At 43.3% G+C, this 18,009-nt stretch overlaps 1 protein-coding gene across 1 annotated transcript in view; it reads left to right on the forward strand.

Annotated features, from left to right (window-relative positions):
* Ppm1l (protein phosphatase, Mg2+/Mn2+ dependent 1L) overlaps nt 1–18,009 on the forward strand; it is a 245,552-nt gene that overhangs the window by 162,577 nt on the left and 64,966 nt on the right. Inside the window, exon 2 of the mRNA XM_034500165.2 lies at nt 15,640–15,814. Coding sequence (XP_034356056.1) covers nt 15,640–15,814 — 175 coding nt within the window. The remainder of the gene's footprint in view (nt 1–15,639; nt 15,815–18,009) is intronic.

The raw sequence follows: 18,009 nt of genomic DNA on the forward strand, positions 1-18,009 counted from the left end.
TGTCCTAGGTTGGAACAAAGGACCCCAGCCTCACTTAAGATGGTGAGGCCTCCCTTATTTTAGGGGCAAGGGTCTCGATATGCTCTCTTACCGTCATTGGCTATCCGGCTTAGCGCGTAAGTTAGGGGGTAATCCTGTCAATCTTGATGACAGAGGTTTCAGAGCCCCCTACTTCCAGCCTGTAATAGCGGACCTGTATGGGTTTCATTTGTTATCTGCTGCCGTACCAAAGCCATCAGTTTGAACAGCATGAACCCGAGAGACAAGAGACTTAATATCTAAACCGTTGATATAAAAGCAACACTCTTTAAGGCAACACACAACTTCCCCTGTTGGAGAAGTAAAAGGTCTAAGCCTTGTACCCACAAATTTTCAATAGAAGAAATTATACCAATGAAATCCTTGAATTTTGCATCAGCTTAGTAACAATTATATAGATAAAGACAGCCTAATATTAACCACCTCAGTCCCCAAGTCCAGGGAATTGGGGTGCCGACTCCTCATTAACTTCTTCAAGCTGAACATGGGCGTTGACTTTTAGAAGAATGAGGGGAAGGGTAAATTGATAAGCATCTAAAGTCTGTCTTAATTGCATCCAGCTGGAAGTCCAAGGCATCAGTGAACATGCAGGTGATAAGATTCATTCTCCAAAGCTGAGTATTCTGCAATATACAAATCTCAAAACAAGGTTTAGTATCAAGATAATTATTTTGATTCTCTGAAATCTAGTGTTCTGGAGGCCTACCTCTGTCATGTCTGATCCATATAATTCTGGAAGACATAACTACTACCTTAATGACCTCATCAGAAAACACATAGAAAAACCTTTTTTTTCCAAATTAACCTTTCCTTAAGCCAGTAACCAGAAAAACCTTTACATTGAGTTTTTATCCAGAAAAATATTATACAACTCAGAATCACACCCATTTTGAAAGTTAAATCTATTAACATTATCATTCTGCTTAGCTCTCTGTCTAGAGCAGCCTTCTATTTATTCCTCGCGTCTTTAAAGCCTTTTTCATCTGTTTTTACTCACTTATTTCTTGCCCCATTTTCGTTACTATAACCTTTATCTATTTATCTGTTTGGCTCTCTTGACTCAGAGCAGCTTGCAATTTACTCCTTGCATCTTTAAAACTTTTTTTCATCTGTTTCTGCTTATTTTTTTTTCTTGCCCCGTTTTTGTTACTATAACCTTTATCTATCTGTTTGGCTCTCTTGACTCAGAGCAGCCTGCAATTTACTCCTTGCATCTTTAAATCCTTTTTCATCTGTTTCTATTTACTTATTTCTTGCCCCGTTTTTGTTACTATGCAATCACCTTTGTTTCACTTCCGAATTCAGCCAGCTCCGTCAGTCGACTGGTTCTCCAGCGCAGGGTGTCTTCCACTGTATCCTGCTTACTGGAGTTCAAACGTTGAGGCTCTGTCAGTCGACTGGTTCTCCAGCACAGGGTGTCTTCCACTGTATCCCGCTTACTGGAGTCCCTGTTCGGGCGCCACTAATGTTGAGGCCCACACTCTGCCTCAACACTTTTCCTCAACACTTTTGGGGCTAAGTGCTCTGGTCAAGAGAGAGTGTGGGGCTGCAGAGGCAGGAGACTCGAAGAATAGAGACAAGACAGGGTGTAATTCAGTCTCTTCTATTTTCTCAAGTCTCCCCTATTGAAGGGAATTCTGAGGTATTTATATACACAAGCAGGAGAACACAGGTGAAAACATTTTACCACGTGCACCATACAGCTGAGGTCACTAAACAGCAAAACAAGCTATGTGGGATAAACAATATATTTATCAGAGTGTGCTTCAGCTGTTATAGGCTTTTGACAACCAAGTCTTTCATCAGGGTATATGGTTCCAGATGGCTGCAAAGTTGATCTAGCCACTTTCTACTAAAGTCGGCTCCCAACAGTTTCCCCTGAAAGAGCGTCCTTACTCAGTTAGCGTGTGGTCCCTTGTCTTTCCACTAGCCCAACAGCACTCTTGGAGTAGGCGTGATGCCCCTTCCCCGTCGTGTATCCCAACATCTAACAGTGTTCCTTGACACATACAATAAAAATGAACCTTGAAAAGGCAGTCCTTGCCCTGTACACCGACCTATCCAGATGTCGTTTTTTTTTTGGAGTTGGCAGCACGCATCTTTTCTTTTTAAGATCTGCAGCCAATTTGCCTATTGAGAGCTAAAGATGTGTCACTTTGTGTTTATATAAGCAGGTGCATTTGCTGTCGAAATTACAGCTTTTCCATGCAATTAGGTGTTCTTTTTCTTCTTCTTCTTCTTCTTCTTTTTTTTTTTTCTAAAATAAGATGTCCTGTTGAGTTCTATGTGTAGTTACACATTACTGCTGGTGATTCCAACTTCCCTTCTGCCTGCATCCTGGTGTAGTCAGTGCTCTGGCTGACTTGGCAGAGGTGAGGGTGCTACTCTGACAATGCCAGGCTACATTGGAGAGCGAATCGTGGTGTGGTCAAGGTGCTTCACTGGAGGTCATTTTGCAGCCGGGTTCACGCAGCTCTCTCAGGGTGGCTTGATTGCCCACAGGCAGCTGGGAAGGGATGTCAGTGCTGTGGTGTCTCCTAAGACGGTTTGCTTCAGAGCGGGGCGGGCTCCAGCTTCCTGAGGCTCAGCAAACTGCCGATTCTAAATGACAGAAATAAGGAGCCTGTGGCACCGAGGCCCTGCAGCAATGTCAATGCATACAGTCAGGGTTTTTATAAGAATTAAAAATATTATAGGCTGTCAGGATGGCTCAGTGGACTAAGGCAGCCTTGGCAAAGCTTGAGGACCGGAGTTGGAGCCCCGGGACCCACATGGTAGCAGGAGAGAAGGAAAGCCTGGAGGTTGTCGTCTGGGCACCCCACAGACTTGCACACACACAAATAAGTGACACATATAATTTAATAAAATAGATTAGTAATCATAGTAATTAAAAACAACAGCCACCACCTTTACTAGCCAGGCTGTGTCCTGGGATACGTACACGGGCTGTTGTGAAGGGTCTGGTAGAACCCTAGGAGTCTGTCAGAACTTACTATAAAGCATGGTAGAAATCCATGCTACAGGGTATCAAATTCGACTCCAGCAGGCGGGACCTACAGTTCTCCCGCTCAAAAACATAGCCCAAGTTAAAGCAGATCGAATCAAGTACAGAGCGGACCACATGACTAATTTTAAAGGAAGTCACCCCCAGTTGGAGCACCACCCCACAAAGGTACTCATCAAGGCCAGCCACTCAATTCTGTAAACAAAACGGAGGCCTTTCCCATGTGTTCATGTACTGAGGCTTCCCTGGGACCCCTTTGTGACCTTGATATCTGGGTTCTGAAATTAGGTAGAGTGTGTGTGTGTGTGTGTGTGTGTGTGTGTGTGTGTTTTCTGGGAAGAAAGCTACTATTCACAGAACTTTCCAACAAGGTGAAATATTATTAAAAATAATAATTTTAAAGTATTTGGAAACATCCTCAGTATGAGCTCTGAAGGGCTCTGCAAACTGATCAGCACATCCCCTGTGTCATTAGGACCCAGGAAAGATACGCTGTGGCATGATCTTTTTAAATCTTCCTATGCGGTCCTCTCATATTAGCTCTCACAGAACTTTAAGCCTGGTTTCCTAGCACCTCTTCTCTGTGCTTCTGGCATGTCTACTTGGATAGTTAGGGAAATCCACACAGGTAAAAGAGGTCAAGGGAGACACCGTAAAGCAGTTAGTAGTGAATTGGAAGTTCAGACACAAGAAGGTACTGTGGTCTAGAGGTAACAGAAGTGGTAATTACTATGCAGATTCTACTTTTACCACCTAAGAGGTGGCTCCTGCTGTCCAGGTAGATTTCACATGGGATGCAGCTGAGTGCATTCTTACCCATGCATGAGATGTAACAATGTAACAAACCACATTTACCACTTACTTTGGTAGTTTATCCTCCAACAAGCTCAGTGGCAGGCCAGGGACAGAGGTGGAGTGGGGCTGCTTCACCTTCAAGCAATTCTCTGTGCTTTCCTTTATACAAGTTCAGTGTCAGAGTAGAGAATGTTTCTTTCTTGACCTTTATGTCCCTTTACATCCTGTCTCTGGGACTTTCTCAGGGCACCTCTTGCTGTGTGGTCTACCTTCCTGTACGTAAAGGATGCTGACCGACTTGCCCACACCGAACTGAACATTATCTTAACTCACAACTGCTCCTTAAAATATTGTCTCTGTTTTTAAATCTGTTGTCCATTTGTTGGTTTCTTTTGAAGGCAGCATTCATGGGGGTGGGGGGGGGGGTTGCAGTTTGCAGAAGTCAGTTCTCTAGTCTAATATGTCCCAGGGATGCAACTCAGGCCAAGCTGGACAGCAAGTACCTTTATGAGCCGTCTCACTGGAACTCAGAGAAAGACTTGATTTTTGATAGAGAAGGGAAATGACTGGGGGTGGGAATGGAGGTTCTCTTTGAATTAGTCATAAGACACAAAATAAAATTGTCACCAGCTCATTGAGTAGAAAGTTCAACCCTTCTTATTCCATTTCATATAAAAGGACCCTAAATCTAATACTGGCCTCCAAAACCACTCTTGAAGCCACATCAGTTTGGGGACATCAGCCCAAGCCACCTGGAGCTTCCCTGACACTCTGCCCCCCTGCTTCCTGGAGATAGCTATGGGGTAGCAGCCAAGTGAGGCCCGGTAGGAGTCCTCTGGAATTGTTCCTGTATAAATATCTGTCTCAAGCCGAGAATATTTTATGTGTGTTCTGACTAAGACCTCCAGGGGCTGCTCTAGTGCCATAGCCTTGGAATGCTATCATTTTGATTAATAACTCACGAGGTTTTTATAATTCATTTGTAACAGTCCCATTGGCTTTCTCAGTCCTCAAGGGCATTTTCAGTAAGAATTATTTGTGGAACTTTCTAGAATACATTTGAGTAATACTTATGGAAGTTAACATTTCCCCAGGCTCCATAGCCCAAAATTCAGATGTGGAAGGGAATTTAATAAGAAATAAACCACATAATTTTGAAATTTAAAAAAAAACCTATTTCTTCATAAATCAATATCATTGGATTTTTTTTTTCCCCTATGGCTCTCAAGTGTGTAAAATGTGAAACAATTTCTTCTTTATGACTTCTATATGACTGCAGAAAAGATAGGAACTTGCCTATCACAAAACATTTAGCGCAACAACTTCGGCTGAGTGCTGTCTCATTGATCACTAATTAGATTGGTGAATGTCAGACTGGTCCACTGGCTGTTTTTATGGGGCCGTCTCTTAGAATTTAAAAGCGTATGTGTGCTTTCAAAACAAAAAGGGAGGACCATCAAAGTAGTGTGACATTTACTGTTGAATTCCTAACCTTTCCCTGGAGTATGCGTGGTAGTTGAGGAGCAAAGAATTCATTCTTCATAACCTTGGTAGTAGAGAAATAACCTCAACGTCTTAATCTGTAAATAGGTTTTAAAAAATAAACCCGGAGGCTTAAATGTCGGTCTTGAACAAAATAATGAGGAGCTAGCTCATGGCTAGACAGTGTTTGATACATTGGCTGATTATATCTTAGAATAATTAGAGACCAGAAGTCTGGAAAATGGGGTGGTATGGTTCTTGTAGATAAGACCAGCCATTTGGAGCTTGGAAGGCACACTCCAGTGCGTGGGATTAGAGTTATATTTACATGCCTTGGCATGCTTTATGTTACCATATGAACTTGATCTCATAGTAAATGTGAGTTAGCGGACTGATAGACTTATTAAAATAAGTTCATTTCCTGAGGAATCCAAGGATCGTCCCCAGTGATGCGTGACTTAGTGGCCATCGCTTTAATGCTTAGATTACAGCTTGAGCTCCCACACTCAGTATGTTCTATAATTTTCTATCCTGCACATGCCGGATTCCCCCTTCTCCGTAACCACTGACTGGCATGCTCATGTCGGCAGCCTTGGCTCTCCATAGCAACCTTAAATTGCCATAGGATTGAGATTTCATTGTTGTGCTTCTGGTGAACACCTGGGTGCCATCTCTTGAAGGTTTCTAGTTTGTTTTCTTGAAGCAGAATTACGAGTTTAGGACTACAAGATGGTCTCTCAAGGGCTCTTTCCTTAAATAACCTCTCTGGGTTAGAAGTAGCAAAGACTAAAAATGGCAAGAAGTGACAGTGTTGGCAGGCAGAGAAGAGCAATCACTCTTGCGCTCTGTCCTTGTCCTGTTGGGCAAGGGCATTCGTTTTGACTTTCTTCTAAAGTGCCTGGAGCCAAAGAACACCTGTCAAAAGTTAATGATATGTTACCATAAGAAAGATGGATTCCAATGTGGACCTCAGAGAATTAATGTGTGGGCTATGCGCTGGCTGCTGCCAAATCAACACACACACAAACTCATGGTTCAAGGGCAGGGAAACCTTGCCTGCAATGAAATATTGCTCATTTTCAGGGAACGTGAAAGCCCCAAGTGTGAGGAATCCTGGGTGGATGTGTGTTATTGACATGAGACAGCTGTGTGGAGGACCCCAACGCATCAGTCCCAAAGAGAAATGGCAGAGCCTCTCCCAAGAGGTGGCTCAGAGGGGGACTACAAAGCCTCCCCTCCTGGTCCTGAGGACATTCTCCCCACCCCAGCCTCCTCCGCATAGTTATGGCCTAAGTATTTCTCCCCTAGATTAGCTCCTTTTGCCTCCTTGAGCTAGTTGTAGACCATAAATTACCTCATGATTAGCTGTATGCACTGGCTCCTTCTCATGTTCAGCTGAAATGCAACCCCACCTTCCGTATATAATATGCTGAACTTCTGGGGTGCAGAGCTTTCTCAGGGAGTCCAGCCCAGGCAACCTCAGCTTTTCCATGTGTCTGTGTGTTTCTTTTCTTCATTCCGTGCTGCCCTAGTCAGGTCTGTCTGTCCCTGGCACTGGGCACCCCTCCCTCTTCCCCCCTTGTTTTGGCACAGAGTTTGAAGGATTTATTTCCATGTAACTCTCTTGCTTTATCCTGTGGCTACCTAGCCACCCTCCCTAGTCGTCACTTTCCCAAAGCCAGCCCATCTCAGCTCAGTATTTTCAGAACTGATTTCTCTTATCTTTCTGGGTTTTTTTGTTTTTTTTTTTTTTAATGTCAAACTTGCTCGCTGAGATTCTCATTGATCTGAGGGCCTGAGAGCCAGAGCTAGCATTTGCACGTGAGAACAGTGGTGAATGTACCGTCGCCCGGTGCAAGATCAGCTCCTTTGCTTAAGACTCTGCTCTAGTTTCCTTTCTGTTACTGTAATGAAAACTCTGACCAGTGGCACAGTAATGGAAGAAAGGGTTCATTTCATCTTAAGGTTTATGGTTCATCATTAAGGGAAGCCAGGACAGGGCTAAAGCAGGAGCTTGAAGCAAAAGCCTTAGGAGAAAGCTGCTTGCTTGCTTTCTCATAGGCTAATACTTAACTAGCTTTTTATGTTATTTTATGTTCTCTTAATTTTTATGTATATGAGTGTTTTGTGTGACATGTGTACAGTGCCCACAGAAGCCAGATGGGGTTATGGGATCCCCTGAGATTGGAAATAGAGACAATATGAGCTACCATGTAGGTGCTTAGACTCAAACCCAACCCAAGTCCTCTGGAAGAGCAGCCAGTGAGTGCTCGTACCTGTGGGAGCTTCTCTTTAGCCCCTTTAGTAGCTTTGATTTGCCTCCCAGGATGACCTGCCTAGGGAATAGTGCCACCCATAGGCAAGGCAGTCCCTCACATACACACCAACAGCACTGTCTTATCCCCCATCCGGCAAGTCTCCCAGACGACTCCAGTCTGTGTCAACATAACAGCTAAGCCTAACTAGAACAATCTTGGGATGCTAATGCTTTTGATCTAGCCTGATATTATATGTCCATTCACAGCATATAACAGAAGCCACAGTATTTGAGCTTAGGAATCTATGCAGCCTAAGGATCAATGGGAAGGACCATTATTGATTGTCAGATTCTGTTGAATTGGGCTTGAGGTTTTCTTCATTTGAAATTATAGTGGTAGATGTATAGACTGACATGATCATTCTATGGTATGGCTAAGAGGAAGGATTTTGTTGTAGATTTGTGGGGGTGGGGGGTGGGGGTGGGATTCAGAGCAGAGAGAGAAAGAAATAGGCTGAACCTGGCCATGGGAGAAACAAGTAGAGGAAAGGAGAGAAAGAGAAGTGGAGAGGAGGGGAGAGAGGAAGGGAGAAAGAAAGAGAAGGGAGCGAGAGAATAAAACACACTGAAAAGAGCTGGGTTATAGCTGAGGAAAGGAAGACAGTGACTCTGGAGGGAGTTTAGGGTGGTGGAGGAGGAGGATGAAATGTTTATAAAAAGATAAAGAGAGTATGTTCTGTGAGTGTGTAGAGCGGTATGGGGGAAAGGGGATGTCTCAGTGGCCCATGCAGAGGTATCTCTTCCACCTGAGGGACCAGTCACACACTGGTATAGCATAGAGTAGAGTTTATTCAGGGCATGGGGAGGGGGGCCAGGAAGGTAGTAGAGGGAGGGAGGGAGAGAGAGAGAGAGAGAGAGAGAGCCATGATCACGTGGAGAGAGGGGGAAGGGAAGGGGGAGGGGACAGAGAGGAGCTAGAGGCAAAAGATCAAGAGAGTAAGAGATTAAGAGTGAGAGGAAGGGGCAAGCAGCCCCTTTTATAGTGGGCCAGGCCTACCTGGCTATTGCCAGGTAATTGTGGGGAGGAGCTTACCTGGCTGTTACCAGGTAACTGTGGAGGTGGAGTTTAGACAGAATACTAACAAAGGAGGAAGAAGAGGAGGAAGAAGAAGAAGGGGAGGAGGAGGAGAAAGGGGCTAGGAGGGTGGCATGGACTCAGAAATGTATAGCAAGAACTTGTGACCCCAGGGAGCCTGGAGGCCAGCATGAGCCTTGGTTTGCTAATAGGCACCACAGGTAGCCATGTGTCCCTTCTGCCAGTGATAGAAAAGTTCCTGAGGAATGCAGGGTTTTATCTGACTGTCAGAAATCCCTCATACCCAGGGTTGAGCCCATTTCTGGATATCTGGACTGCCTTTTAGAATTTGAGGAAATGGAGTTTCCTTTGGTCCCGACAGATGGCATGTGTTTTCATAGTTTGGATAAAAATATCTGAAGCCTGTTTGGTTTTGTTTAAGTCCACAAAGGATAAGAATAGGTGCTACTTGGTCTTTGTAAATTCCAAGAGAAGAAAACCCCGAGTGGTTTGAAGTCTGGTCTCACTGGAGAACTTCTTGCTAATGGGGATGCTATGGGGATTCTAGTCCACGCCATTTTATCCCACACCACTTACCGGTTCTTAGAATCACTTATCTGCCATTTATTTTCCTGCAGAGCTGTGACATTAGTCAAACCCCTGTTGCTTGTGGAGATTTGGGGATGGGGTGGTGGCGGTTGGTTTTCCCTATGACGAGAGATGGGTGGGGAGGTTGAAGGTTTTTATTAAGTGTGGAACACTTAGTGTAATGCGTAGCTTCAGTCGACTTCATCTTTCGGGAAGCCCATCAGCACAACCACCTCTAAGTCACTGCTGTATCCGGTTCTGGAAAATCAAATTCACTTTCAGTATTTCTCTTTCCCAGCTGCCTTTGCTCAAGTTTTCTCATTGACTTGACAATCCCAGTGAGGGGCTGTCTTACCTTGTAATATGAGCACCATGTAGACAGTTTTCTGTTTTTAAAATGGTGTGTGTGTGTGTGTGTGTGTGTGTGTGTGTATGTGTGTGGTGTATGTATGTATGTATATGTGTGTGTGTGTGGTGTATGTATGTATGTATGTATATATGTGTGTGTGTATGTGTGTGGTGTATGTATGTATGTATGTATGTATGTGTGTGGTATGTGTGTGTATATGTGTGTGGTGCTTGTGTATATATGTATGTGTGAGTATATGTGTGCGTGGTTGTGTGTATGTGTGTGTGTGTATGTGTGTGTGTATGTGTATGTGTAAAGTTTAGTTTCAGCAGCTCCCTACTCACTGCATAAGCAGGTATAAATTAACTTGTTCTCTGTAAGCCCATCTCTATATCTTTAAAACCTGTTACAGTTGTGAAATAATAACATTTAAAATATTCAGGATAGTCTGGCACAGAGAAACACTCTTATAAGATCTGGAAATCTCAGAAAAGTAAATAAACATATTTTTAAGTCACTTGAACTCTTACTTCTAAGATAACTGATGATACACGGTACATTACCATAGCTCAACTGATCTTCCCTCACAACATGGAGAAAATAAACTTTTGCAATTTCCATTTTACTGGGAACATTTTCTCATGTGAGTTATTCTTTCCTAACATTTTAATGGCTGTGTTATATCTGAAGGGACCAGTAGTGGGCATAAGCCCCCTCCCCCAAGCTCTCAGCACAAAGGGGATTTATTTCCCTAGAGGGACAAAGGGCAGAGAAAAGGGACAAAAGCCAAGAGGTAGAGGAAAGGGAGAAGAAGGGACAAGGGAGAGGGGAAGGGATATTTGCCCTGAGGAACAAAGGACTGTGTCTGGCTAGAGAGGAGACAGATGTGGTTTCCAGCAGCTCACAGCTTCCCACCGCAGCCCACAGCAGCCCACAGCAGCCCACAGCCACCTCTGGTCCATGATCCAGAGCATCTGGTGCCCTCTTCTTGCCTCCTGGCTGCACACCTGTCTTGCTCTTACAGACAAGCAGGCATGTGTAGAAAGGGAATAAAGTCCTGAGCAAATGAAGTTCTGAGTCACTGTGTGTTGCTTGGCATGAGCCACCCCTGTCAAGGAGCCAGGCCTCCAACCTACCCATGTGAAACTGGCAAAGCCTTCCTCCTCTAGGAAAGGCAAACCCTTCTGTCAAGGTTGAGGGATTTACTACTGTGTGTAAAAATTAGCAAATGCAGCATTCTCCTGGGTATTTGAGCCTGAGACTGCTCCTCCACAGGCATCTCCTACTGAGACTACCTAATTCCTCCTTGGTATGTGTGTATGTACACAATAAACAGTTGAGGTTCCTGGTTGTTGTAGTAGGTGTGACTCCATCAAAATGGGCACATTCCGCCTGACTCTAGCTTTTCTAGGTACAAGTGTCTGCCCTTGCTGCCCCTACTCAGGTTTCCATGACCAAGCCATGCTGGGTATGGCAGATGTGACCCATTGTGCTTACACACACACACACACACACACACACACACACACACACACACACACACATTTGCATGCATAAAAAGTATCTCTTCAAGGTAAAGTTGTGATTATCTTATTTAACTTCTCTTATGTTTAAGTCATTTTAAGGTAACATTAATTTTTTTCAAATTACTGTGCAAAGCATTGGTGTCATCATGGCATTTTTCCAAACAAGAATTGTTTTTTTCCTCCTCTTCCTCCCACTTCCCCCTTCTTCTTCTCCTCCTCCCCCTTCTCCAACTCTCGCCCTTCCACCCCTAGTATTCTCTTTGCTGCTTTCACACATGTGATGAACGATTGAACTTTAATAAACACATTCACACACAAGACTACACAGTCATCTTTGAATGTTACTTTTTTATTATTCCTAGGAAAAAACAACTCCCAGGTGTGAATAACCTTCAGGCTTCCGTTGCATTTGTGCAGTGTCTGGCCATAAGCATGGTCTGACTTATCCTTCAGCCGGTGTGGAAGGCTGCCCTCGCATCCTTCTGGTTTAGTTAGTGTCCCTTTACCTCCATTTCTTAACTGGCCTTTCTGTGACTTCACATTCATTACCTTCTAGATCTTTTCCCATCTTCCAGTATGTGCCTCTTACCTCACAATTTGATTTGAAAAGTCTAGCACACTAACTTCTGCGTATTTCTTCTCACATTTCCTTCCCCATCTTAATGCTTCCCTAGAGGCTGCTCAACACCTACCATGGCTCATGTACTAAATAAGCTTGCTGTTTTATCTCAGGTTCCCTGACTCTTTATATTGCCTTACAAATGTTTGGTCTTTCTCCCAATACTTCCCGTGCAGTTTGCACACACACCGACATTGCAGGTTCCTCTATGGACGAGGTTGTCATTTCTCCCAGCGATATCAAGGGCAATCGTGTCTCATCCAACAGCTGATGGGTTAGAGCTCCCTGACTGGCAGCTCTCCTTTAAGGTGAATTCCTTCCACTATAAAACACACTTTACACCTCCACATTTTTAATCCATATCAATTATTTCTTAAAGTAAGCTGTAATAGTGCGTGGGTTTTAGCCCAATGAATAGGATCAGCGCTCTCCATGTTTGGTTCCCAGAGTTCAGCTCCTTCGTCATTGCACACCCTTCCTGTCACTGTTTACCACACACTGGGTTCCTTTTATACCCGCTCTATCCTTTTCTTGTCTTCAGTGGTACAGTGAGGAAGCAGGGCTTTCCTGAGCTGCCCTAAGGAGTCAGCTCCTTTCACTCCAATTCTTCTAGAAGCCACTGTCTGCTGAGGTCCTGTCAGAGGCAATCTGACTTTTCTTTCCACTTCCTGCACTGCAGCTTCCCCACTACCACCTAGACTGAGTCTAACAACCTACTCAAGCCCAAGCCTGTATGCCTAGGAAGAGCTCCAAAGACATAGCTGGGACATTCAGTCCTGGGGCACATTCTGACTCTAAAGAGGGTCCCTAGCAGAACCAAGCTGAGGGCCAAAAAAGGAAATGAAACAGTAGAAGGCAAACAGTTATGGAGAGGAAGGCATGAAAGAAAGTACCATAAACAGCTTTATGTGAAGCACGTCATTGCTGCTTGGATGGCAGGGGATTGGATGTGAACTGTTACTCTTCAAAACAAAGATCTTAATAATAACTGAAGGCTAAATACATTCCGGTCCAGTAGAAGACCAGACTCCTAGTCTATATCTAGAACTGTGAGCAGAAAGTCTGTAGGCAACGGATTATCACCATCAAGAGTTCTCTCCCAAAGCTATCTCAAAGTACCCAGTGCATGCATACTATCAAGGTATTAAGCTTCCATTGTACAAATTCTGAAGCAGATACTGTTAGTCCATGACAGTGAGTAAGATCCAGTACTGATTTCCACTGTACTAAGTGGCTAAGCTCCCTGTATCTGGACAAATAGTTGGAAAGCTGGTGGGTACTCTGAGAACAGCCCATGGAAGTTAGTTAGATTGGACAGCACTAACTGTGCGGAACATCTGAGTCAAACAGAATGACAGGAAGAACCTCACCAAACCCATGGCTTTCTACTTCCCCTTGGTGTTTTTATGGAGGAAGAATGACAAAGGCATAGATTGCTTGAGAAGGTATTGTATAAGTGAGGAAGTCTATTTTATTGTCTCTGAAATAGTTAAAGTCATACGAGTGGGCAAGTTAGGGTCTGCGCCTCCAAGAAGTCTGTCATGGATTAAAGAATAGATAAATGGGGGCCAGAGGGGTAGCTCGGGAAGTTAAGAGTACACACTGCTCTTGCAGGCTCTATTCTCAGAATCCACATGGTGACTCACAGTCATCCATATCTCCAGTTCCCAGGCATCTAATGCTCTCTTGTGACATCCCCGGTCAGTAGGTATGCGCAGTGCACTTACATACGTGCAGGCAAAATACCTATCCACATAAAATAAATCTAAAATGAAAATAAAGAGTAAGTAAGTAATCCCAAATTTTAATTTTCTGAGTTCAATTTTAGAATGTCAGTAAAAAATCTTTCATTTTAAACTATTCTTTGAATTTTCTTTTATTTCTGAGATCATTGCAGTCTCGTTTAAAAATAGGCTTTGAACATAAGCTCCTGCTTGAACATAAGGGTTAGCTGCCATTTGAATTCATTTAAAGTGTCACTCTGTGTAAAGGGGGTTCTTGAAATATCATAACAGAATCTAATATTTGCCGAGAGTTGTCTCCTTCTGTTTCCCTTATGAATCTTCAGCAAGAGCTTTGTGTGTGGAGTTACAGAATTGAAATGCCAAAGTGTAGCCCTGATACCATAGACACAGAAACTCTTTTGAGACCTGCAGTGTGATTGTAATTAGGAAAGTAAATTTCATTTTAAACACCATCAGGAGGCACAACTGGGAAGAAATAATGTGGTGTATTTTCAGTAATGAAGAATAGATCAATATTTTAAAATGTAATAAATTATAGAGCCCTTTCCCATGTCTCATAAATATTCCAACAAACACATTGTTAAAGACAGATGTTGCCCTGGCTAGTGGGGTAGTGTGTTTAAATACAGTTATTCTGCCGTGTCAGCGCGTTGCTGTCTAATGTCAGGAGAAACTTGTTATTAAACTCTAGAATTCAATGTGTTATGCTAATGTGCTGCTGAGTCCATTTACACTTTATGGAATAATTTTATTTGTTCTGTACTTGCTGGCTGCCAGTGAAAGTGAGCTCTAGTTGGTGATATTTTGAAGCTATAACATCATCAGCATCCGATTTCGGGAATTCAACTTGTAAATCTGGAAGTCACTGTTGGACGCTGTCGTTAGCTACTCCGTGGGCCCAAATCTTAGCTTGCCCACCACTTCCCAGTATACCTTCTGGAAAGCCTAGTCCGAGGTAAATTGTGGTGACATTTATGAGGAAAGCTATGAAGACTACAAGGAAATACATTTTAAATGACAGTAATCATGGAAGTGGAAACACTCCAGAAATACAGACAGCAAGAAGCATCTTTTACAGTTGGGGCGTATCCTTTTCTGTGTTCTCACACTCAGTATGTGCATGTGTGTGTGTGCTTTACAATGGAGGGATGGTGTCTGGTGTTTAACAGCTTTGCTTGTAACCTCATCAGCACTTCGTGATTTCTTCCTTGCCCACTTAGCACCTGCTGTGCTAAAAGAAAATAGATCCTCTTATTCTGTGGAGAAACACCCTGGCCTTCTTCTGATTCGCAGCGCACACACACACACACACACACACACACACACACACACACAAGGTCTTATTTTAAAGTACACATATTTTGTTTCTGTTTTCAATAAACAGAAATTATACACACTATGGAATAGTTAAATTTAAGTAAATGAAACGACATTAGCAACTGGGTATGGCGGAACACACCTTTGATTCCAGAGCAGAGGCAGATTTTATGAGGCAGAGGCAGAGATCTCCTGAGTTTAAGGCCATGCTTGTCTACACAGTAAGTTCCAGGCCAGCCAGTAACTCCTGGGAAGACCCTGTCTCAAAACAAATGAACCAAGGTGACGTCACCTGGCTATCCTGTTAGTGATGACCTCATCACACACAGCCTCTGTGCTCTGAAGTTTTCAGAATAGAATGCATCATTATCATTGGTGGTCACCATTTTTTATTATATCTATTGAAATGTATCCCTTCTCTCTAGTAAAAAAATGATAAAAACAGTGTCTCCCACTCCCTCCCTGACTACCCAGCCTCTGATAACCATATGCTATAGTTCTAGGAAATCTACTTCTTGGGGTTTTTTAAAGATTGATTTATTTATTTTATGTACATGAGAGGGCTGGAAATCTACTTCTTAATGTTGTATATTTGAGATTGTGTTTCATATGAATTTTAGGATCTTTTTCTATTGCTGTGAAAAATGTCTTTGGTACTTTGGGTAGGGACTGTATTGAACCTATAGATCACTGTTGAAGACCCATCTTACTGCATGCACTGGAATCTGAAAGTCACAATGACAAGGACGTTGGATCCACAGTGCTCTGAGAACTCTCTACAGCCTCTGGGAGTAGATGAGAAGCCTACGATGGGTATTAATGGGGTTCTCTGTTTCTCTACAGACTGCAGCGGAATATGTAAAATCTCGACTCCCAGAGGCTCTTAAGCAGCACCTTCAGGATTACGAGAAGGACAAGGAAAACAGTGTTCTGACTTACCAGACCATCCTCGAGCAGCAGATCTTGTCAATTGACCGAGAAATGCTGGAAAAGTTGACAGTATCCTACGATGAAGCAGGTATGTTACTACTGCATACGAGCCCACCCAGACCTGGGTTGAATCTGGGTCTTTTCTGAAGTAGTTGATTAAGGATAAACTGGACTGGATGCTCTATCAGTTATTGGTGAGTTTATTCTCTGCAGTTTCAGTGTCAGAACTGTTCCGGGCGATGACCCTTCCGTATCAAATCCCTTTAAGCTTCAGCTCACTTTAGATGGACCGTTTCTGGCTGTTTATCAACTGTGCTGCTATCGATCTAACCTTTGGAAGGCACTTCGATTTCGAATACTAGATGAAAATCTTTACAGCTAGTAATCTCACAGGTGTATCTGATTGATTTGGGTAATTTTTTTTAATATCAGAGATTGTATTTTCTCAAGCGGTACTTGCTTAACTCCTTATGGTTTTCTCTGGATTGGGCTTTCTTTTCCTCAACAACTCAAATAGCATCTGTTCTCTAACACCACTGTAGACTGTAGGTTTACTTCACACCTTTTATCTGGTCCAATGACACTTCTTAGTGAAGTCATGCACAGACTTCCTTCTTAGGCCATTATTATCTGTTATATAGCCCATGAAATAAAAGCAGTTTTATTGAAACTGAGTGCAGTATTATTTAGACTCATTGAAACCTTTAGTAAGATGAAATTTAAGGCTGGGGTGTATGTAGTTCAGTGTCCTGGCTTGTTTTCTATTGGTGTGATAAGATACTGACCAGAAACAAACAGCTTGAGAAGGAAAGGGTGTATTTCATCTTACACTCCCACGTAACGGTCCATCACTGAGGGTTGTCTAGGGAGAAACTCAAGGCAGGAAGTGAGCAGAGACGTGGAAGGATGCTGCTTACTGGCTTGTACCCCATGGCTTCCCCAACCTGCTGTGGGTTTGATCCCCAGCACCACGTAAAACTCAGAGCCTTGTCCACCCGACTGGCCTGCGGCATGTTCAGACATGTGCATGTTCTTGGCCTTGAACTTTAGAGACAAATCCTTCCGTGCAGAATTAATCGGCAAGCAGTAAAGACAGTCCTGAAGTTCAAGGGTCCAGGTTCCCAAACTTAGTGCTCATGCAGTCTTTTGAAAATTAATCTTGTAAACCCTCTTCATTTCTTCATATAACTGAGCTAATACTCCATTGGGTTGTTCTAATAATAAAGTATGTGATATGTGGTCATGGGGTCCTTAGAAAGCATATGGCTGAATCTGCATAAGGACAGGTTTAGATCTTTCCAACTCCAGCGATGACGGTACCGAGGAACCCTTGTTCTTAGGACCGTTTTATGGGGTGGGTGGGCAGGTAGTGCTTGAGAGACAGAAAATTTCTCAGTCTCTTTGGAAACCTTGAGAAACTATAAGCAAAAATCTATGTCATTCACAGCATGTGTTCAACTTGGCTTTGGTCATTGCTGTCTGTCGGAGCAGGTCGGCAGGTCTGGTGGAGACTGGACACACATGGTGAATACATGACACTGTGTTGTCAAGCCAGGTCACTACCTCCTCTAGAGCTCATGTACTGCTGATTTTGACCAAAGTGAGATAGGAGAAAGAGGAAACGATATTGCTGCACAGTAGAAAGCTATTACATCTTAATATGAACCATCCAGAATAGAAGCTAACAGCATTCAAGACTGGGCTCACCACCCCATACTGAGATGGCCAGCACCCACACCGAGATCCTCGGCACCCCACACTGAGGTCCACGTTGGCTTCCATGTTTGGCCTCTTCCCATGCAGTCTGAGCTTTTGCTTTCTCAGCTTTTAAATTCCACTCTCCAGGGGTTAGGAAGGGTGGATTGTTAGTTAGGAAGACCCTGGCCTCTGGAGAGGTTAATTTGTTCCCGATTTGCTCATCCAGTGCAGAGCCAGCCCAAGTGACTTGGTGGCAGTTATTACCATCTGTGGCTTCCAAATGTCTTTAAAAAAAAAAAAAAAAAAAAAAAAAACAAACTGTTTTTCTTCTCATCTCCTTTAAACACAACAAAATTAAAACCTTGTTTACTTAGTCTAAATATCCCATATCCAAGCAGCGGTGGCACACACCTTTAATCCCAGCACTTGGGAGGCAGAGGCCGGACTGGTCTACAGAGTGAGTTCCAGGACAGCCAGGGCTACACAGAGAAACCCTGCCTCGAAAAACCAAAATAAATAAATAAATGAATGAATAAATAAATAAATCCCATAACCAGCAACTTGAAATTCATTAAAAAAAAAAAA

Source organism: Arvicanthis niloticus, chromosome 4 (genome assembly GCF_011762505.2).
Source record: "Arvicanthis niloticus isolate mArvNil1 chromosome 4, mArvNil1.pat.X, whole genome shotgun sequence".
Lineage (NCBI taxonomy): Eukaryota > Metazoa > Chordata > Mammalia > Rodentia > Muridae > Arvicanthis > Arvicanthis niloticus.